The sequence below is a fragment of the Typopeltis vanoorti genome, chromosome 1, assembly GCF_054136105.1.
Source record: "Typopeltis vanoorti isolate ZY-2024b chromosome 1, IOZ_Tvanoo_1.0, whole genome shotgun sequence".
In the NCBI taxonomy this organism is placed as follows: Eukaryota; Metazoa; Arthropoda; class Arachnida; order Uropygi; family Thelyphonidae; genus Typopeltis; species Typopeltis vanoorti.
In genome coordinates, this window is record NC_143549.1 from 8,750,320 (window position 1) to 8,773,562 (window position 23,243).

General features: G+C 36.6%; 1 protein-coding gene across 3 annotated transcripts in view; it reads right to left on the reverse strand.

Annotated features, from left to right (window-relative positions):
* Positions 1–23,243, reverse strand: part of LOC150109768 (integrin beta-PS-like) — a 392,096-nt gene that overhangs the window by 64,352 nt on the left and 304,501 nt on the right. For all 3 annotated transcript variants that reach the window (XM_090396604.1, XM_090396612.1, XM_090396593.1), the window contains 2 exons: positions 18,812–18,951; positions 2,638–2,710 (listed from right to left, as the gene is read on the reverse strand). In XM_090396604.1, the coding sequence (XP_090252730.1) occupies positions 2,638–2,710; positions 18,812–18,951 (213 nt within the window). The remainder of the gene's footprint in view (positions 1–2,637; positions 2,711–18,811; positions 18,952–23,243) is intronic.

Genomic DNA, 23,243 nt, shown 5'->3' on the forward strand with positions numbered 1-23,243 from the left:
ACTGGTTATTACTAACACCATGTTCCAACATAAAAATGTGCACAAATTCACATGGAGAGAAGAGGCTAGGAATAAGAAAAGTCTCATTGACTATGTTATTGTTGATAATGATGTTTTCTCCCTGGTGCAGGACACCAGAGTGTACAGAGGATTTGAAATTGGAAGTGATCACTATTTAGTCTTGAGTAGGATAAAATTGAATTTCATATTGAAAAGAATAACATGTAAGAAAGTTTTAAAGCGGATAAAAGTTGAGCAGCTCTCAGATGTGAACTGTAGGCTAAAATACACAAAGATTATTGAAGAAAAAATGAAAGAGTTTGAGAACAGGAATCAAACCTTGGAGATTCAGTGGCAAACTCTGAAGTAAACATTGATTGATTCTGCCAGAGAGGCATATGGTGAGGTTATCTGTAAGGATAAAAAAATCAGAACTCCCTGGTGGACACAGGAAGTTAAAGAGGCAGTGAAGGAAAAGAAGAAAGCATACCAAAAGTTCCTGTCAAATAAGTCAGCTTGTGCTCTTAGAGAATATAGAGACAAATGCAAGAATGCTAAACACTGTGTAAAACTAGCTAAACAAAAGTCATGGGAGAACTTTGGCAAGAATATAGAAAATAAATATCAAGAAGGTGGCAAAATATTCTGGAGGTTGTTGAAGAAGCTTAAGAATGGAGGAAAGAGTGCTGTAAAAGGAATTAGAGATGATAAAGGTGACATGAAAACGGGAGAAAAAGATATCCTTGAAGTATGGAGTAATTACTTTGAAAAACTGCTAAATGAAACAAGCAGTGATGACAGCACAGTGGTTAAAAAACACTGACCAGGCATGCAGTCAGGAATACATATCCATACTAGAAGTAGAAAAAGCCATCAAAGGTTTGAAATGTGGAAAGACAGCAGGAGTAGATTATATTCGACCAGAAGTGCTGAAGTATGGTGGTATAAGAGTCTTACAGTGGCTGCACTGCATAGTTCAGAAAGCCTGGACAGAGGGACAAATTCCCGATGATTGGAGTAGAGCTCTCATAGTACCCATATATAAAAAGGGAAATAAAACTGCATGTGAGAATTACAGAGGTATTTACCTACTGAGTGTTCCTGGCAAGATCTATGCAAGTATACTTGAGAAACGGTTGAGAACAATTGTGGAAGAAAAGCTTGGTAAAGAACAACCTGGATTCAGGACAAATAGAGGCTGTCAGGATCAGATCTTCACTTTACGACAAATAGTCGAGAAAGCATGGGAATATAACAAAGATCTGTATTTAAGTTTTGCCGATCTGGAAAAGGCATATGACAAGGTGCCAAGAGAGAAGCTATTCAATACGCTTCAGTTATATGGTGTCAATGGGGCATTATATCAAGCAATACTTAGTCTTTATTTGAGTTGTAAGTCAGCAGTTAGAATTGAAGGAAGTACAGGAAGATGGTTTAATGTTAAATCTGGTGTGAGACAAGGATGTACATTATCCCCTCTGTTATTCATTATCTATATGGATCACATTATGAAGGAAAGTGGTATTAAACATGATATCAAAATTGGAGATGTTAATGTCAGCTCTTTGCTTTATGCGGATGATGTTATACTTCTAAATAAATCTGCTACAAGTCTGCAAGATACTCTGACTAAATTGAATAGCTGTTGTAATAGATATGGTATGAAGGTCAGCAATAAAAAGACAAAGACGATGAAAATAGGCAGAATCATTGAAAATGTCAACTGTGTTGTGAATGGAGAACCTGCGGAACAAGTAAAACATTTCAGCTATTTAGGCACGATTTTTACTGAAGATGGTAAATTAAATATAGAAATAGACAACAGAATCAGCAAAGCTGGTATGGTGGGAAGTCAATTGAATAAATTCATATGGAATAAGAGAGAAATCAGTCGGAACACTAAATTAGCTGTGTACAAGACAGTGTTCAAACCAGTTTTAACTTATGGATCTGAGAGCTGGGTCAGAAGTAAAACACTTGACCAAAGACTAGAGACCGCAGATATGAGAGTCCTGAGAAAGATTATAGGCATGAACAGATGGCATCAATGGCAATATCATATTAAAAACGAGGATATTAGGAAAGAACTTGACATTGTCAGCATCCAGGAATGCGTTAGCAGAGCTAATCTTAGGTGGTATGGTCACTTAAACAGAATGGGCGAGGAAAGTTTAGCAAAACAAGTGTTCTCTGCCAGGTTGGCAGCAAAATGACCCAGAGGAAGACCAAGATATAGGTGGATTGATACGGTACAAAATGATTTAGACGATAGAAATATAAGATCTGATAATGTTGGAGTCTTCACAAGTAACAGACTGATTTGGAGGAAAATTGTAGATAGGAAATTAATAATGATGTAATTTTTTTCATGTAGTACTATCATATCCTGTACACCCCTTGAGGGTATATGGCAGGAATTTGATGATGATGATGACATTTTGATATTCTACTTGCTAGTGCATGATAAACAAAGAAACAATTGTCCTCAATCTAAGAGGAATAATGTTATTAATATTAAGAGTTTATGTGGTCATATTTATACACTTAGCTATATTCTATAAATTTATGTAGGTATACAAAAAATCTTTTGAAGCTAACTAAAATGTTTAAATAAAATATTTACCAAATTCAGCTCACCTGTGCAGGGTAACATTCACAGACACCACATCCACATTCTCCTCGCTTGGAGCAATAGTCAGAACTGTTGCCTCTAAATTATTAAAATTGTATATATTTATTTTTTCTTCTCTAATTAAAAATATAAAATTAATTAAATTTAATATTTATAATTGAAATGAAAACTGACAAGATATTTCAATATTCATGTAACTGGTTAGTATCATATTTAATGAGGAATATATTAGGGGATTGAGACAGCCTTCCAGTGCCCCCCTCCCTTTAATTTCTTGTAAATAAGAATTAATTTCATCGAAAATATGTATTCCTGTTGTGAAATCAGATAATTCACGTAATAATTGATTAATTATATCATTTTCGTGAATGAATCAAACGAATGCAATTAAGTGTACTTTTCCCGTAATTCGAAATTTTCCCGTAATATCAGTTGTTTCGTTGATCTGTAAAGCAAAATTTGAATTTGCAACAGTTTTAGCAGTATTTCTTCAATATTTCGTGACAAGTCTATAATTCTGCGACGAATTGTGTCATTTGAAAGTGGTATTTTACAAACATCAATTTCTGGTGATTCACCGATCATTCTTTTTACAATTTTACGACAAGCAGGTAATATAATTTTTTCAGCCAAATTATGAGAATTTAATTTGAGAGCAATTAATTCAGCCACTTCATAAGAAGCTATCTGAGCTTTTTCAGACACATTAATTTGCTTTTTAAAAATCTTTAATTGTTTGGATCTTGCAGATAATGAATTTTGAATGTAGGCTTTGTCTTTTGATGCTAGCGAAGGATGATTAGTGAGCAGGTGACATTGGAGCTTGCTTAGAACCATAGCGCTGTTTGATAATTTACAACCACATACCACATAAACTCGGGAACAGTTTTATCATTTTCCATTGTAGATGTAAATCCAAATTTTAAGAAGTCATCATTATACTTACGATGAACATTAAATTTTTTGGCGGAGGAAAATTCTTTACTTGTACTGGGCTCGTTAGCATGATCGCTAGCATCATCATTATCGTCGTTGAGCTTTCTTTTTTTCATCCATTTATCCATTTTAGGGGATTCGTTGAAAATAAAAATAATTTTGTCAAAAAATTATTAAAAATGACATATTGTATATTGCCTTTGAATCCGTTTTAATTAAGTTTGATTACACAATATTGTGGTATTGCACGTACGAAAACGAATATATAAGTTGTAACTAACCATATGTACACATCAAGCAGGCGACTAGTAGACTAAACTAATATGTAGCTTTGTTAGCCAGTAGCCAGAACTATAATAGCCATGTGCATTGGTTCAGCCAGTCCCCTCTAGGAAGGTAGAACTGATCGAACCACTTGTCTGACGCCGCTTATGTATGGGTATTCGCAGTGGCAGCACACCAAAGTGCTGCGGCACAGTGGTTGAGAATCACTGTCCTACACTAATAGAGACAGGTACATCAATCCCAATCATCAGTGGAATACTAATCACTAGACGGAACCTTCGCAGATCCAAATGGAATGTATTTGAGAAGCAAATTGAGTAAATCATACAGCAACACCATCCACTCCTAATTGCTATCCCAGATTTGTCAAACTAATCAAAACTGCAGCCAAAAGCCTCTATTCCTAGAGGCTACAGAAAACAATACCTACCATGCTGGAGTAGGGATACTGAGGAACTTTTAGCGAAATATGAAAAAAACTGAAGACCCAAGTATTGCTAAGGAACTCATAGCGATGCTTGACAAAAATAGAAAGAAAGATGGATCTCAACCATCCATGAGCATGACTTCACCAAATCTAGCCAGAAAAGCTGGTCACTTCCGAGAAAATTAGGGGGGAGCAGAACCAACAACATCCACCAGAGATAACTCCTAATCAAATGGTTAATCATTTACTGAAAACCTCCAAGATAATAATTGTGCAATCTTCCATCAGAAAAAATCTGAAGATGGCCTCTGAGCTTCCTGAACTTGTATAGTCAGTTTCTCTTGAAGAGGTGCAGGAAGCCTTAAAACTCACCAAGAATGGCAAGGCTGCAAGAGTGGATGGTATCCTCTCCGAGTTTCTAAATCATCTCAGCCAACGAGGTCAAACATGGCTGGCCGCCCTTTTCTCAAATATTATAACAACTGGAAAATTACCAAAACTGTGGCGGGAAGCCAAATAATTGCTGTGTCCAAACCAGGGAAAGATCCAAATAATGTCAAAAATCTTCGACCTATCTCCTTGATTTGCTCCACCTTTAAGCTCTTTGAATGAATTCTCCTTAAAAGAATTTCACCACTCATCAAAAGAGCACTCCCAATTGAACAAGAAGTAACTGTGACCAGGTACTGGCCTTGACAACACAGATTGAAGAACGCTTCCAGAAGAAACTTAAATACAGTGTCGCTTTCATCGACCTAACATCAGCTTATGACACAGTTTGGATCAGGGGCCGCCTCCTAAAGCTAAGCAATATCATAAGGTGCAAAACAACTTTCCAGCTTTTTGAATCCATTCTCTCCAACGGAAAGATCTGGATCCATATTGGTGGAAAAAAGAGCAGGCTCAGATTCCTCCACAATGGTCTTCCATAGGACCCTGTGTTATCCCCTTTACTATTTAACATCTACATGTCTGACTTACCAGATACCAGCTCAAGCAAATATATATATATGCTGATGATCTCGCTATCCTATACTAGTCTACCTCCTTTTGCCAACCTGGAAACAACCTTGAACACAGAACTCAACATTCTGGAGGTGTACTTCAAACAGTGGTACCTGAAGCCAAATCCAACAAAAACTGTGTCCACAGCATTCCACTTGAACAATGCAGAGGTGAACTAAATCTCTCTTTCTGTGGCAAAATGGTAGAAAATGAACCTCACCCAAAATACCTTGGAGTGAGCCTGAACAGAAGCCTAACCTATAAAAGGCACATCACCAACCTGTCCAACAAAGTTAAAACAAGAAATAGTATCATCTCACGGCTTGCTGGAACAACCTGGGGATTGTGGTGCTGATGTCTTAAGGTCATCTGCACTAGCTCTCGCATTCTCTGCAGCAGAATACTGTGCCCCTGTCTGGGAAAAAAGTGTGCACACTAACATTATAGACACCTAGCTAAACTCTACCATGCATGTAATTAGTGGAACACCATGAAGCACCCCTCTCCCCTCGCTGCCTGTCCTATCTAACATTGCTCCACTAAATATATGGAGAAGACAAGCCTCAATTAAAGTATTTAATGAAGTAATGAGCAACTGCTCCTGCACCAGACTCTCATAAATCCACCTAGTATTTGGCTAAAATCACAAAACCCTTTCTGGTCCATGGACAAGCTCTCTTGAGCTGCCTTACCATCAACACCTGACATGTAGAGAGAACACCGGCCCAACAATCTTCCAACAAATGGTTTGCTGGTTGAAAATCTCTGTGCTCCACAGCCTGGTTTTGCCCTTCCTAGGAAGCTTTGGTCATCTATCAACAGGATCAGAACTAACCAGCGCAGATGTGGCTATCTAATGCATAAATAGAGACTATCATACCACCCTTACTGTGACTGTTCCCCTGTGGCCCAGACGATCACTCATATTATGAATGACTGCCCAAGATGCCAATTTCATGGTAGTGGCCTCAGGACATCCACAGTCCTGGATTGGTCTGGCTTTCTGGTCTGGACATTGACCTGTAGCTCCTTTTGCCATAAGAATAAATAAATGAGGAATATATTCTTGGATTTAAGGGACATGCTGTTTTAGAGATTTTTAACTTATTTTATCTGCTGTTTCTACCATTATTATTCCTGAACCTGACTATATATGTATGGCTATTCTCAGAAACAGTGAAGCACAATAGACTAGGACACAGTAGGATAAGAAAACTAATCTTTGCCTGACTTAACATTTGTGTAACCTGATACCTAAAATGAAATTTTTACTACATTTTAACAAATCAACAAATTAAAATAAAAAATAAACACAAAGTGAGAAATTAATGATAATCTAGAACCCTCAAGTTTATACTACCCATTCAACTAAGTACATCAAGTATCAATATCATTACTTCAAGTCCAGCTAAGTGCAGCAGGTAGCATTGGGATTTTGGATTCTTTTGAGAGCAACAAGATTTGAACCCACAGCCTGTTGGAGAGAAAGAGAAAGGACTCAGCCAGGCAGGTCAGCAAAGTATAACAATTAGGTAATCTAATCTAGAAATATGACGTGAAAATTTTTCAAGCCATTTTAGGCCTCCAATAAGCAGGCTTGTGATCTAACACTGAGAGATGAAATTTAATTCACTAACCTCCATGGCACTGTGTGAGATTTGGAACCCACAGCATATTAGTTACAGAGTAGATAGGCTATATTCACTTGACAACGAGAAGCTTGCTCAGTGATTATAATCATTTTTAAACATTCTAGGTCCACCACTTGAAATTGTTTCTCTGTTATTCTGTAATCAAGACTAACATTCCTCATTTTATTTGCTCCTTCTCAATTCAAAACTTTAATATCATTAATGCATTAATTTCATTCATTGCACTAATCTCTATGCAATACTTTAATATCATTAAAGTTCATTGGCTAAGTGAAATGTAGATATATTATATTATATTATATATAAAGTGAATGGAATATTTTAAAATTATGTTCAATCTATTTTTTCCCCCTATATTTTAACTATTACTGATTCTATTTTAAATAACATTGGTGGTCTGTAACTTCCTCAGAATGATTCCTTATAACTTTTTCTAAGGCTTTCTGGCAGTGTGTGTGTTTCTGTTATGTTGAATTCTCAATGTTTATTTCCATTAGGATATTTAATGCCATCAGAAACTGCTAAATAATTTTAACATTTATTTGATAAACAGAATACGTTAAGTCTATACTCATTCCAACTTTATTTAATTTTAATTTCACTTCTAATATTCTTTCATTCCAGTATATATAATGGGTTATTTTTGCTTTAATTGATTTATGGATCCAAATCATTAAACAAATGCGTGCAAAAGCCAGCTTTTGCACACATTTGTTTATCATCATCATCATCAAATTCCTGACATGTACCTTTAAGGGGTGTACAGGATATGATAGTACTACATGAAACTTACATCATTACAAACTTCTTATCTACAATGAATTAAAGATACCAAGAAATTACATACTTGATTTAATCCTTTATCCAAGTGTAAGCAAACAAAGTTTGCGCCTGAAGTATTTTTAGGACTGACGCAACTCGTATGTAGAAGGTAATGAATTCACATCACTTGCCTTAGTATCCCATAATGCAAAGCACATCTCCTTACAGACATGTATTATAATTATTATTCAGGCCTCCATGGAGTCGAAAGACTCATCACGAGAGGTCCTTCCTAGGAAACACAAAGTCTATCATACCACTCCTTAAACTCATTGACCATTCTCAGTCTCACCACTCTATCAGGCAATGCATTCCACAGTTCAACCACCCTCCATGCAAGGAAGCCACTTCTCACCCTCATGCTCATAACTTCCAGGGATGGCCCCTTATCATCGCTCCTTCCCGCTGTTCCACCAAGTGAAAGAACTTTCCAATGTCTACCCTGTAACCACCTCTCAACTGTTTAAAAGTCTCGATCATATTACTTCTCCTTCTTCTATCCACCACTCTGCAGTCCACGTTCCCTCAGTCGATCCTCATAACTCATATTGTACAGTCCTGAAACCATCTTTGTTATCCACCTATGTACCCTTTCCACAGTCAATTTATCCGCTTCAAATCCTGGAGACCAAATCTGAGAACAATAATCCAAGTGTGGTCTGATCAGGGTCTTATACAACAGAATGGTAACTCTTATCTCTGCAGGTCAGCATCCTTCTTAGTATTGCAGCAATCCTCTGTGTTACCTTCGCAACCTTTGCAATATGTCCCCTGAATTTCAGGTTTCTATCAATCATCAACCCCAGATCTCTTGTCTCCCCTACTTGCTCCAGTACAATTCCTCCAATAGAGTATGAGGTGTCCCAAACCTCAAGACCTTACACTTTGCTGCATTAAACTGACTGCATTAAACCCCCATTCATTTGCCCATCTGTCTAGCTTATTCAAATCCTCTTGCAGGGTTACCACATCTGCTATTACTAATAACCCTTCCCAGCTTCACATCATCTGCAAACAACTGAATATCCCCCTGCAAGCCACTGACAATGTCATTGATATACAGGTTAAACAATAGGTCCCAGTACTGAGCCCTGTGGGACCCCACTTGTAACCTTCTGCCCCACTTTACACAACTCTCTGATACCTATCGGACAGCCAATCCTGAATCCAGTTGACCAACCTGACATCTAAATCCATGTGCTGTAACTTAAATATCAGCTTATCATGTGGCACCCTGTCAAATGCCTTTGCTAAATCCAAGAAAATGGCAGTATACGCCTTTCCCTCATCTACTGCTCTTGTAACTTTCTTATAAAAGACTAGCATATTACTAAAACAAGAGTGCCCCTTAACAAATCCATGTTGACTCTCACAGATAACAATACACTCATCTGCCCAATGCTGTATATGGTCCCTCACTAATTTTTCCAAGATCTTATCAACTACTGATGACACACAAACTGGCCTACTAGTCTGCTACTGCCCTTATGCAATGCCACTATCTTACCTCCCTTCCATTCCCTCGACACCTTTCCTGTAGCCAGACTTTGATTGAAAAGCGAGGTCAAAGGAGCTGTCAGTTCTTTAGCAAGTTCTCTCAAAACTCGTTGTGAAATACCATCCAGAGTACTCAGTATTTGGAACACACTCTCCTCCTGCACCTCTAAACCTTGAACCTGACCTATCCCTCTAGTATTAAAATTTACTCCTCCAGGATGAAATACTCCAATAAAGTGTTCATTAAACGATTCCACTATGTCTTCTGCATCAGTCACTCTATTCCGATTTCTATCCCAAATGTCATTCTTCCACAACCATTTCTCCTCCTACTGGCCATACAGCTAAAAAAGTGCCTAGGATTTTTCTTTGGATCTTTGGGCCAATCTTCTCATATTCCAGTTTCACCTTCCTTATCATACTAGTCACTCTCCTGGCCAGTGTCTTATATTCTTCATGCATCTGCTCTTCACTTGTCTCCTTATATCTCTTCCATAGCCTCTTTTTCACATGAGGCTCCTGTTTAATATTGTTTGTCATCCACTTTACACCAAATTGTGTCCTCTTCATCACTTGTGGAATACAGCTTTCTATTGCTGCTAACAAATATTCCTTCACAATTTTCCAAGCACTAATGATATCCCAGCCATCCAATTCCCCCCCCCCCACGAAACTTCCCCAAGTTGATATCTAAGACTATTATAATCACTTGCCTTATAATTCCACATATGTTCCCTTCTTTTTGATATTCCTGCATGTCTATTCATCTTCCAAGTCAGAAACACATGGTCACTCTCTCCAACTGGTGGGAGAGATGTGTCATCTCAGTTATTATCAACTCTTCTGATGCTATAACCAAATCCAAAACTCTTGAACCTCTTGTTCCCTCTATTACATGTTGCCTAAGATATTTATGTCCCTCAAGAATTCTAGAAATTCCATTCCCTTATTGCTACATGCATCTTCCTCTTCCCAATTTATACTGCTGTAGTTAAACCATAACATCTCCCATAACAATCATTCTTCTTACACTTGCCAAGCTGAACTGTCTAAACATCTCCTGGTCACCATCCTCTGTGCTGTGGTTTGAAGCAACACCTCACTAATCCCGTCTTGCCCACCTCTACCTCAACACTATATGCTTTCAAAATCATTAGTATCACTGCCTTCCACAGCCTCCACTCTTAGAGGACATAAGTCGTCACTTATGTCATAAGGAGTACTCCACCACCATGCTTTCCCTTCCCATCCTGCTGAAAAATGCTGTACCCTACTACTTATATTCCTGTTATTATATTCTCTTCTGTCAACCACGTCTCAGTGATCCCAATAATTTTGGCCAGGCTGATGCTATCAGTGCCACCAATTACTCTCCTTTATTCAGGATACTCCTGACATTAGTACAAAACATAAAAATGCCACTGTTTCTTTACTTAGCATTATCCCCTCTAGGCTCCAATGGGATCAGCGATACCTGATGTCTTCCCCCTTCTCCAAGTACCCATTCCCACAAGGCCATCCCTGCTACTATACATACACCCTGGGTATTCTAGTTTTCCTGCATTGACACACCGCCTCGTTCAGAACAGCAATCTCTCTAGATGCCTACGTTCTTCCTCATTCAAATGCAAGTAGTCTCTCGCATACAAATCCTTTCTGTCCTCAAACGCATCCACATATTCCAGTCCTCTCTTCTGACACATTCTAGCTATTATGTCATCATCATCATCATGCGTATCAAGGATTTCGGCCTAACATGGCCTGTTCCAGCCTTAGAAGTCATCGTTGAATTGTTTAAGAGGACGTCCTTGTTTTCTTTTTCCTAATGGCTTGTACTTTAAGGCTTGTTTTGGTAATCTTTCTATTTTCATTTTTTGAACGTGTTCCATCCATTTATGTTTATATTTATGTCTCTCCATATATGTCTAGCTATTATGTTATTCAATATCAATGCTTTTCTGCTCAGCTCATCACTATCGTACCTAGGCAACACGCACACTATCTTTCCTCTCTATGTTTTCTTTTGTACAACCTCAAGCACGAATCTCATATCTCTCACCAGCCAATTTACATTGCCTCTCAAGTGATTCGTTCCAACTATCACAATCATCTCATTCACCCCTTTTAATTGCCATGGTCACACTTTCGAATGCCCTCCAGGTAAACACTTCTCACGCATTCTATGTTGCACACCATGGGTCATTGAGTCCCCATGGGACTCATATGGGAAGGGTCACTATTCAGACCAGTTTCGAACTTTATTGTGGTCTCATCAGTGGGAGCCAGACTCAGAGGTGATACTAATGTTGAAGTAATGAAGAAGTCTTAATTTCTTATATGAGGAACCAAAAGGTGTCACACCTTATTATTAAAATACTCTAGATTACAGATTTTCAATTTTCCTATCTACAATTTTCCTCCAAGTCAATCTGTTCCCTGTCAAGACCAACATTAACAGATCTTATATTTCTGTCTTCTAAGGCAATTTTTACCGTATCAATCCACCTATATCTTGGTCTTCATGGTGCCAACCTGGTGAAGAACACTTGTTTTTTTAATCTTTCCTCTCCATTCTGTTTAAGTAAACATAAAACCTGAGAATTAGCTCTGCTAACACATTACGGGATGCTAATAATGTCGAGTACTTTCCTAATATCCTCTCTTTTAATATGATATTGATCCATCTGTTCACGCCCCTAATCTTTCTCAGGACTCTCATATCTGTGGTCCATAGTCTTTGGTCAAGCGATTTATTTCTAACTCAGCTCTCAGATCATAAGTTAAAATTGGTTTTAACACTGTCTCGTATACAGCTAATTTAGTGTTTTGACTAATTTCTCTCTTATTTCATATAAATTTATTCCCTTGACTTCCTACCATACCAGCTTTGTTGATTTGGTTGTCGATTTCCATATTTAATTTACCATTTTCATTAAAATATAGGTTCTCCATTCACAATGCAGTTCATATTTTCAATGTCTTTGTCTTGTTATTGCTGACCTTCATAACATATCTATTACAAAAATTATTCAATTTAGTCAGGGAATCTTACAGACTTGTAGCAGACTTATTTAGAAGTATAACATCATCACTGATACAGTAAAATGTTAGAAAATAGAAATATAAGATCTGATAGAGTTAGTCTTGACATGTAACAGATTGATTTGGAGAAAATTGTAGATAGGAAGTTAGCAATGATGCAAATTTTTCATGTAGCACTATCATATCCTGTACACCCATTGAAGGTACATGTCAGGAATTTGATGATGATGAACATCATCTGCATAGAGCAGAGCTGGCATTAACATCTCCAATTTTGATAACAGGTTTAATACCATTCTTTCTTTCTTTCATAATGTGATCCATGTAGATAATAAATAACAGACCGGATAATGAACATCCTTCTCTGATATCAAATTTAACATTTAACCATCTTCCTGTATTATCTTCAATATTAACTGCTCACTTACAACTCAAATAAAGACTAAGTATCGCACGATATAATGTCTCATTGACACCATACAACTGCACTGTTTTGAATAGCTTTTCTCTTGACACCTTATCACATGCTTTTTGCATATCTACAAAAGTTAAAACACAGCTCTTTTTTATGTTCCGATGATTTCTCAAGTATTTGTCGTAAAGTGAAAATCTGATTCCGACAGCCTGAATCAGATTTGGCCTGATTCCAGCTTGTTCTTCAGCAAGCTACAGTCCTTCTCAACAGTTTCTCAAGTATACTGGCATAAATCTTACCAGGAACACTCAGTAGAGGAATACCTCTGAAATTTTCACATTCAGTTTTATTTCCCTTTTTTTCTATATGGATACTATGAAAGCTCTGCCCCAATCATCTGGAATTCATCCCTCAGTCCAGGCCTTCTGAAATATGCAGTGAAGCCACTGTAAGACTTTTATAACTCCATACTTGAGGATTTGTAGATGATAATCTGGTGGAATATCATCTACTCAATCTGCTTTTCCACATTTCAAGCTTTTGATGACAACCTCACCATGGCTTTTTCTACTTTAAGTATGGATATGTATTCCTGATTGCATCTGGTCAGTGTTTTTTTTTTTTTTTTTTTTTTACCACTGTGCTGTCACTGATTGTTTCATTTAGCAATTTTTCAAAGTAATTACTCCAGACATCAAGGATATCTTTTTCTCCAGTTTTCATGTTTCCTTTATCATCTCTAATTCCTTTTACAGCTATTTCCTCCATTTCTGAGTTTCTTCAACAATCTCCAAAATATCTTGACACCTTCTGGATATTTATTTTTTATGTTCTTATCAAAGTCTTCTCATGACTTATGTTTAGCTAGTTTTACACAGTGTTTAGCTTTCTTACATTTGTCTCTGTATTGCCTTAGAGCACAAGCTGACCTATTTGCCAGGAACTTTTGATAAGCTTCCTTCTTTTCCTTCACTGCCTCTTTAACTTCCTGTGTCCACCATGGAGTTCTGATTTTTCTATCCTTGCAGACAACCTCATCACAAGTCTGAAACAAACAATGTTTTCTTCACGGCATGCTATAATCTCCCAAGTTTTGGTTCCTGTTCTCAAAACTCTTTCATTTTTTCTTGAATAATGTTTGTGTATTTTAGTCTACAGTTCACACATTTGAGAGATGCTCAACTTTTATTTTCTTTAAAACTTTCTTACATGTTCTTCTTTTCAATATGAAATTCAATTTATCCTGCTCAAGACTAAATGGTGATCAGTTCCAATTTCAAATCCTCTGTACACTCTAGTGTCCTGCACCAGGGAGAAAACATCACTATCAACAATCACATTATCAATAAGACTTCTTATTCCTTGCCTCTTCTCTTTCCATGTGAATTTGTGCACATTTTTATGTTGGAACATTGTGTTAATAATAACTAGTCCATGTCCTAAGCAGAAATCCAACAGGTATTTGCCATTATTATTCGGCTTTGATCTTTTCTCCAAATTTTCCCAAATTATTTTAGTATGTCTGACAATCATTGCCTACTCTGCTATTTAGATCCTCAACATGGACCAACTTTTCATTTTTCATTGTCAGTTGCTTTCTCTAAACCCTCAAAAAATTCCTCCACTTCTACTAAGGTAGAAGTGGAGGAATTTTTTGAACCTTCTTGGGACCATAGGCACAAATGATTCTCATTGTCCGGTTCCCCATTCTAATATTTGCCCACATCACTCTACTTGTTATCGCCTGCCATTGAAGAAGATTAGTCTCGTATTTAGTGTTGAGTACTATGGCTACTCCTTCTTTTCCTTGATTGTCATTGCCTGAATATAACATTTTATATTTATTGCTCAGAAAGATCTCACTAGTTTTTGTCTTTTTTGTTTCAGTCACCCCTATTATTGATCTGGTACTTATCCAATTCCTCAGCTAGCTCTTTGCCATTCAGGCTTCTTATGTTGATACTAACGATCTTGAACTCTGGTGATATTGAGTTGGGGTGTGTTTTAGGATTTGTTCCAGTCACTGACTTTTTGCTGTTCGCTCTGGTTCTCTGGCAAAAACAACAGGGGCCTTGTTTAACTGGATGATGTCCCAGCCGGCATGAAATTCTGTCATGTTGGACCATCATTTTATATTGTGGTTTAAGCCAATAAGAATACAATTTGGCCAGCTAAATCCCAAATTGCCAACCTATCCTCGTTCGTTCAGTATCCAAGGTAGATACCTAACATGGTTCACCAAGAGAAGGTGATAGGACATTAGGTCAGAAGCCCAGGTCAGTTCTTCGCATTCCTTTAAAGGCTATGTGGAGATCTCCTCTCAGTTATATAGCTTTGACCCTTAAACACCCCATTTGTTTATCCACTCCACTATATATGATATGATAATTAGTTGTTTCTTTTTATTCCTTTAACTTTCCCTTTTATTTCTGTAAGAACTGCAATTTTTATGTTTTCTTTATTTAAAATTTTATCTTATTTTTCTCCTTTATGAGCCATGCTCTATACACAACATGCTGATTTTCCAAAGTTCTTAACCTTTTCCAAGTTGTACTCTTTTATCATGTTCTCTGTCTGGTTTATATTTCTTTGAAACGTGAAAGTAATATTTGTTTTCCTATGTCAAGTTACTAGCACGATGATAGGTATCCTAGTTGTGGGGCTGTCAACTTTATGCAACTAGGTTTTCCCCTTTTAGTAGGTACTGGAAACTACAGTTTGAGAGGAAAGAGTCACTCTCTCATCCTAATAGCAAGAGGGGTGGGTGGGGGGGTAAGGGAAAGAAGAGTAGAAGACCAACCTACAGATATCATATAACACATGTACATTGTAGGAAGTAGGATCTGGTCTAGCTCGGTTATTTTGGGTTTGCTATGCCCATTCTCACTAATGTGAGCCCCTGAGAGCCACTTGTATGTCTCAATCACATCCTGTGTCTTCCTTCTATCTGCCAAGCTCTGCACAGCACATTCGTTTAACTGGCTCTCATTCTCAACATTAGTCCTGACACAATCTTCTTTGCTCACCTCTGCACTCTCTAACTTTTCTTTATCACAAAGATATTCAATTGATTAGATCTGCACATAAAAATTAAATTGTGATTCATCAGTATAGAAGAACTGTTACTTTCTTATCCCTACTTATCAGTGTCATTCTAATTATGGTAGCAATTTTAAAGATTATCTTTATAAATTTTAAAATGCATCCCATGAACTTAAGCTTTTTATCTGCTGACACTCTCGGATTCTTCATCTCCCAGAATGAAGTTCCTCCTATTTGCTAGCTCCTATTAACAAGCCATTCCTGTAACCTAGTTTTAAATACACCATCTATCCCCATCTGTATGATTTCAACAGCAGTGTGCTATGGTAATTTACCTTTGCAAAATCAAGAAAAATTACCATATAAGTATCTCTCTGTCAAAAGTACTTATCATCCTATTATATTCAACAACCAAGTTATTGAATTTTCCTTAACAAATGCTACTTTCTAGAAACAGGTCTATTCTCACCAATTTTAGATCTGTGCAGTGAGATTAAGAAATGAAGTTCTTTGTTAAGTGCCTTATGTAGTAAAACTATTACTTCCTTATCTTTACTTATTAGTCTTTTTTCTCATTATGGTAACAATTTTATGGGTAATAACCTTTGCAACTTTTGCAATGTATCTCATGAACCCCTTCTGCCTATCTACCAGCAGTCACGGATCATCTTGACTTTTCAAGTGAAGTTTCTCCAATACAATACAATACATTGTAGCACAGTACACAACTCATTGGCTCCTATCAACCAGTCATTCCTATAACCTGATTACTAACTGATTATCCATTCCTATCCAACTTGATTTCAACTCTAGTTTGTCATGTGGTATTTATCAAATACTTTTTCGAAATCAATAAAAATTACCATATAAGTATCCAATACACTATCTTCTTTTATATAATGTGAACAGCTTAATGACTTCAAAAAGGACCTACTGCAAAACTCTTAGTTAGAAAGACATTTATTCCCATCCAACTTTGCATTCTATCTTTATACCATCACCCTAATAAACAACCTACTTATAGTTTGACCATCACTGACATCGATTCTTTCTCATGCAGTGGCACCATTTTTCCTTTCCTCAATCCCTTAACATACATGATATCTCATCTAGCCTGACAGACTTATTGACATTAAGCTTACCTAAAATTTCAAGTATTTCACTTTCCTGAACCGATAGTAATCTCCTCTTTGATAGTAATAGTCAGGGCACCATAAATCACTCCCTAAGGGCAAGTTATCAGCTACAAGTGGCAAGTGAATCATTCTAAATGTGTTCAAATTAATGTTAAAAAAAAAACACATTATGTCTTGTAACAAGACAACATGACATAATGTGTTTTTTTTAATTCAATTATTAGATCTTATACTGATTTACTGCCTTACAAACTGTTTTCTGGAGTTAGGTAATAGTAATTCCCTCTATTCATATAACTGCAGTGAATGCAACCTAAGGATATAGTTATGCGGCTAGCAGAAGTAAGGGTTAAACCACCTAAGCTAACTGGAACCATAGTTGTCAGAGATGGCACATGGATCATTGCCATCTCAGCTAATCTCTTCTCACATGCCATACGATAAATATATCCTTTCACATGCCAATTTCTCATCCCTTACTACACACCTGACCTACCTAGCCTGTGCTTCAACTCCTGCCCACTAAGAAATACCCTGTTCTTCATATTTTTTCTAGAATCTTTATGAGAATGATGTGTATTGTTAATCTGGACCTCCTATGAAGTTTTCAGAGTCTAAGAACATGCCTGAATGGTGATAATTATATCTTCGATACTAGCTTTATAAACAAAAATGGATAGAACATGTAAACTGAATGGCCAACACCTGATATCCTAAACAAATACTAAAATATAAGCCAACTGGAAAGAGAAAGCAGGGTAGACCTCAAAAAAGGATATTGGATTGATAATGAGACCGGAACAGACCAATATGGTCTATACCCGTCATTAGCATTATGATGATGATACTAGCAACAAGAGTGATTTCTCACAAAAAATCTTGTTCTTCCAGCTTTACTTTTGACAACACTCACTGAAAAATCTGGATGAGATTTCTTTCTTTTTGGTTTTTGGAATAATGAACCTCTAATCATTCTTGGTAAGCATGTTATAAGTGTTGTCTCATCAGCATCCAGAAAATTAAATTTTCTACTTTGCATCACTACCTCTGAATAATTATTAAAATCACAAATCCATCCATCCACTGAATAATAAGTTCACATTTAGAATAGTACTTCAAAGCACCCCTAAAAATTCATGCCTCAGTGGACAATAGGAAAATAGTTCATTAATGGCCACCTACACTAACTGACTTTGCCCTGTTTGACAGATGTTCAGCTTCTGAACATCTGTCAGTTTTCTCCCTTCTTATTAATTTTCTCTACTGCTCTCATTTGGAACATCCTCTCCCCTTATGCACTGGCTGAAAAGTATAATCTGAATGTTTCAAATTGAATATTAATAATTTTCTTCTTTCAACTTTCAGTATTAATGTATTATACATTGAACAAACTCTTATATGGAATCCTGCACTTTCACGAATGGAATTCACATATGAGCACACACTGTAGGCAGGAAATTTTACATCAATATCAATACTTTTAATTAAGTTTAAAATATATGGCTTTGAAATTATAATGGCTTGTAGGTTCGATTCACATACAGAATTTCACGATTTCAATCACATATATTTCATGGATGGAACTTACACAAAAAATGAAATAAAAACAAACACACCAAAATATGAAAAACTGTTTATCTATAGTACATCAGTAATCTAGAAACCCTGCTCTAATAATCAAACATGGCAGGACTTTTTTTTTAAGCCATAAATGACACATTTAGTGTTGTAAAATTGTAATTTATTACTTCATCTATATGATATGTAAAATATAAAAAATTTCCATTTTGGATTTTATGGGGAGCCGTGGTGAATTAACATTCGCTACAAAGGGGTCCACAACATCAAAAAGGTTGGGAAACACTGCTCTAGAGGAACAATGCTTAAATGAATTTCTTTAAGAAAAAGGAGCTGCTATACCTTCTGCATCGATCCAAATTTTCTTTCCTTGCAATGTCATCTCCTTTGCATTCACAGTGTCTTCCAAAGTAGTTCTGGTTACAGCTGCAAATTCCGCACTGATATGATCCAGCTTCCGAACAAAATTCACTCTGCAATTCCTAAAAAAAGTGAAAAAAATTCTACATAAAATTATAACATTGGATATTTTATGGAAGCATATCCAAGAATACAGATAATGAAAATTATTCTAGTGCTAAAATCTGATCCAGAGATAGGGAAGATATCAATCATTACACATCAATAACTTCAGTTGTGCTAGTCAATGAGATATGATGTTTTCAAGTTCATTATGAAACAATCACTGGAGATTAATAAAATGCATAAATTGGGACTGCCCAAGGAGAGACCATTTCAATTATGCCTGTTAGCCTATTATATGTGAATACGTCATCATCATCATCTAATTCCTGCCATGTACCCTCAAGGGGTATACAGAATATGATAGTACTACACGAAAAATTTACATCATTACTAACTTCCTATCTACAATTTTCCTACAGTCTGTTACTTGTCAAGACTCCAATAGTATCACATCTTATATTTCTGTCGTCTAAGGCACTTTGTACATTTTTCAATGCACCTATATCTTGGTCTTCCTCTGGGTTCTTTTCCTGCCAACTTGGCAGAAAACACTTGTTTTGCCAATTTTTTCTTGCCCATACTGTTCGACCATACCACCTGAGATTAGCTCTGCTAACACATTCCTGGATGTCGACAATGTCAAGTTCTTTCCTAATATCCTCATTTTTAATATGATATTGCCATTGATGCTATCTGTTCACGACTCTAATCTTTCTCAGGATTCTCATATCTGTGGTCTCTGGTCTTTGTTCAAGTGTTTTACTTCTAACCCAGCTCTCAGATCCATAAGTTAAAACTGGTTTGAACACTGTCTTGTATACAGCTAATTTAGTGTTCTGACTAATTTCTCTCTTATTCCATATGAATTTATTCAATTGACTTCCTACTACACAAGATTTATTGATTCTGTTGTCTATTTCCATATTTAATTTACTTCACTAAAATTCGTGCCTAAATAGGTGAAATGTTTAACTTGTTCCAAATGTTCTCCATTCACAATGCAGTTGACATTTCAAACTACTCTGCCTATTTTCATTGTCTTTCTCTTTTCATTGCTGACCTTCATACCATATCTATTACAACAGTTATTTAATTTAGTCAAGAAATCTTGCAGACTCGTAGCAGATTTATTTAGAAGTATAACATCATCCGCATAAAGCAAAGAGCTGACATTAACACCTCCAATTTTGATATCATGTTTAATACCACTTTCCTTCATAATGTGATCCATATAGATAATGAATAACAGAGGGGATAATGTACATCCTTGTCTGACACCAGATTTAACATTAAACCATCTTCCTGTACTTTCTTCAATTCTGACTGCTGACTTACAACTCAAATAAAGACTAAGTATTGCTTGATATAATGCCCTATTGACACCATATAACTGTGGAGTATTGAATAGCTTCTCTCTCTCTCTTGGCACCTTATCATATGCCTTTTCCAGATCCACAAAACTCAAATAGAGATCTTTGTTATATTCACATGATTTCTCCACTATTTGTCATAAAGTGAAGATCTGATCCTGACAGCCTCTATTTGAGCTGAATCCAGCTTGTTCTTCACCAAGCTTTTCTTCTACAATTCTTCTCAACTGTTTCTCAAGTATACTTGCATATATCTTATCAGGAACACTCAGCAGGGAAATATCTCTGTAATTCTCACATTCAGATTTATTTCCCTTTTTATACATGGGTACTATGAGAGCTCTACTCCAATCATCGGGAATTCGTCGCTCTGTCCAGGCCTTCTGAACTATGCAATGAAGCCACTGCAAGACTTTTATACCTCCTTTATCCAAGTGTGAGCAAACAAAGTTTGCGCCTGAAAGTATCTTTAGGACTGGGGTAAGGTAGTACAACACCGAGCAACTCGTTGCAAAGGTGGAGAAAGATCTCATCACTCCTATCTCAGTATCTCCCGTAATGTAAAGCACATCTCCTTGTGGATATACTACCTTACCCCAGTCCTGAAGATACTTTCAGGTGCAAACTTTGTTTGCCCATACTTGGATAAAGGATTAAACTAAACTTATTATAGTCTAACCAAGTGAAAAATAAACTCTCAAAATCTTTCTTTGAATTCGGAGTAATTTAATAATAAGGTTGTACACTATTTGGCAACTCCTATAGGTTGGGATGACCTCTTATTGCTTCTGCTTGGTGTCTCCACTACTGGGCCTGGCTCCCACTGACGAGACCTCAATAAAGGTCGAAAATGGTATGGGTAGTGGCCCTTGCCTTAATGCATAGCATTACACATATCTACAAGGAGATGTGCTTTGCATTATGAGAGATACTGAGATAGGACAGCTGAGAGCTTTCTCCACCTTTGCAACGAGTTGCCCAGTGTTGTACTACCTTACCCCAGTCCTGAAGATACTTTCAGGCGCAAACTTTGTTTGCTCACACTTGAATAAAGGATTAAACTAAACTTATTAATGTCTAACCAAGTGAAAAATAAACTCTCGACTCCATACTTCAAAGCTATCTTTTTCTCCCATTTTCATGTCACCTTTATCATCTCTAACTCCTTTTACAGTACTTTTTCCTCCATTTCTAAGCTTCTTCAACAACCTCCAAAATATTTTGCCACCTTCTTGATATTTATTTTATATGTTCTTGCCAAAGTCCTCCCATGGCTTTTGTTTAGCTAGTTTTACACAGTGTTTAGTTTTCTTACATTTGTCTCTGTATTCTCTAAGAGCACAAGCTGACTTATTTGCCAAGAACTTTTGATATGCGTTCTTCTTTTCCTTCACTGCCTCTCTAACTTCCTGTGTCCACCATGGAGTTCTGATTTTTCTATCCTTGCAGACAACCTCACCACATGCCTCTCTGGCTGAATCAATCGAGGTTGTCTTCAGAGTTCGCCACTGAATCTCCAAGGTTTGATTCCTGTTCTCAAACTCTTTCATTTTTTCTTCAATAATCTTTGTGTATTTTAGTCTACAGCTAACATCTGAGAGCTGCCCAACTTTCATTCGCTTTAAAACTTTCTTACATGTTATTCTTTTCAATATGAAATTCAATTTTATCCTGCTCAAGTCTAAATAGTGATTACTTCCAATTTCAAATCCTCTGTACACTCTGGTGTCCTGCACCAGGGAGAAAACATCACTATCAACAATAACATAGACAATGAGACTTTTCTTATTCCTTGCCTCTTCTCTCCATGTGAATTTGTGCACATTTTTATGTTGGAACATGGTGTTAGTAATAACCAGTCCATGTTCTAAGCAGAAATCCAACAGATATTTGCCATTATTATTAGCTTTGCTCTTTTCTCCAAATTTTCCTAATATATTTTTGTATGACAATCATTTCCTACTCTGCTTCTCAAAATAAATGACAACATTCTATCATTATGTACAAGGTAATAAATAGCTAGACTGAAAAAAATATAAAATAAAATAAGAATAAAAGTAAATAAAAGAATTTAAAAAATTATACGATTGGTGCCTATCTATTGTTAAGAATGGTGAGATTTCCTGGCATTAAGATAAATGAACACCATTGTAAATGTTATTACCAGGTTAAAGAAAGAGGCTCAAACTATTGTTTCTTCATCAAAGTCCAATGTAAAACAGCTTTCATTGGACTTTGGTAGGGACCTAGTTCATCATCATCATCAAATTCCTGCCATGTACCCTCAAGGGGTATACAGGATATGATAGTATTACATGAAAAAAATTCCATCATTATTAATTTCCTATCTACAATTTTCCTCCAAATCAGTCTGTTACTTGTCAACACTCCAACATTATCAGATCTTATATTTCTATAATCTAAAGCACTTTGTACCGTATCAATCCACCTATATCTTGGTCTTCCTCTGGGTCGTTTTGCTGCCAACCTGGCAGAGAACACTTGTTTTGCTAATATTTCCTCGCCCATTCCGTTTAAGTGACCATACCACCTGAGATTAGCTCTGCTAACGCATTCCTGGATGCTGACAATGTCAAGGTCTTTCCTAATATCCTCGTTTTTAATATGATACTGCCATTGATGCCATCTGTTCATGCCTATAATCTTTCTCAGGACTCTCATATCTGCAGTCTCTAGTCTTTGGTCAAGTGTTTTACTTCTGACCCAGCTGTCAGATCCATAAGTTAAAACTGGTTTGAATACTGTCTTGTATACAGCTAATTTAGTGTTCCGACTAATTTCTCTCTTATTCCATATGAATTTATTCAATTGACTTACCACCATACCAACTTTGCTGATTCTGTTGTCTATTTCTATATTTAATTTACTATCTTCAGTAAAAATCGTGCCTAAATAGCTGAAATGTTTTGCTTGTTCCA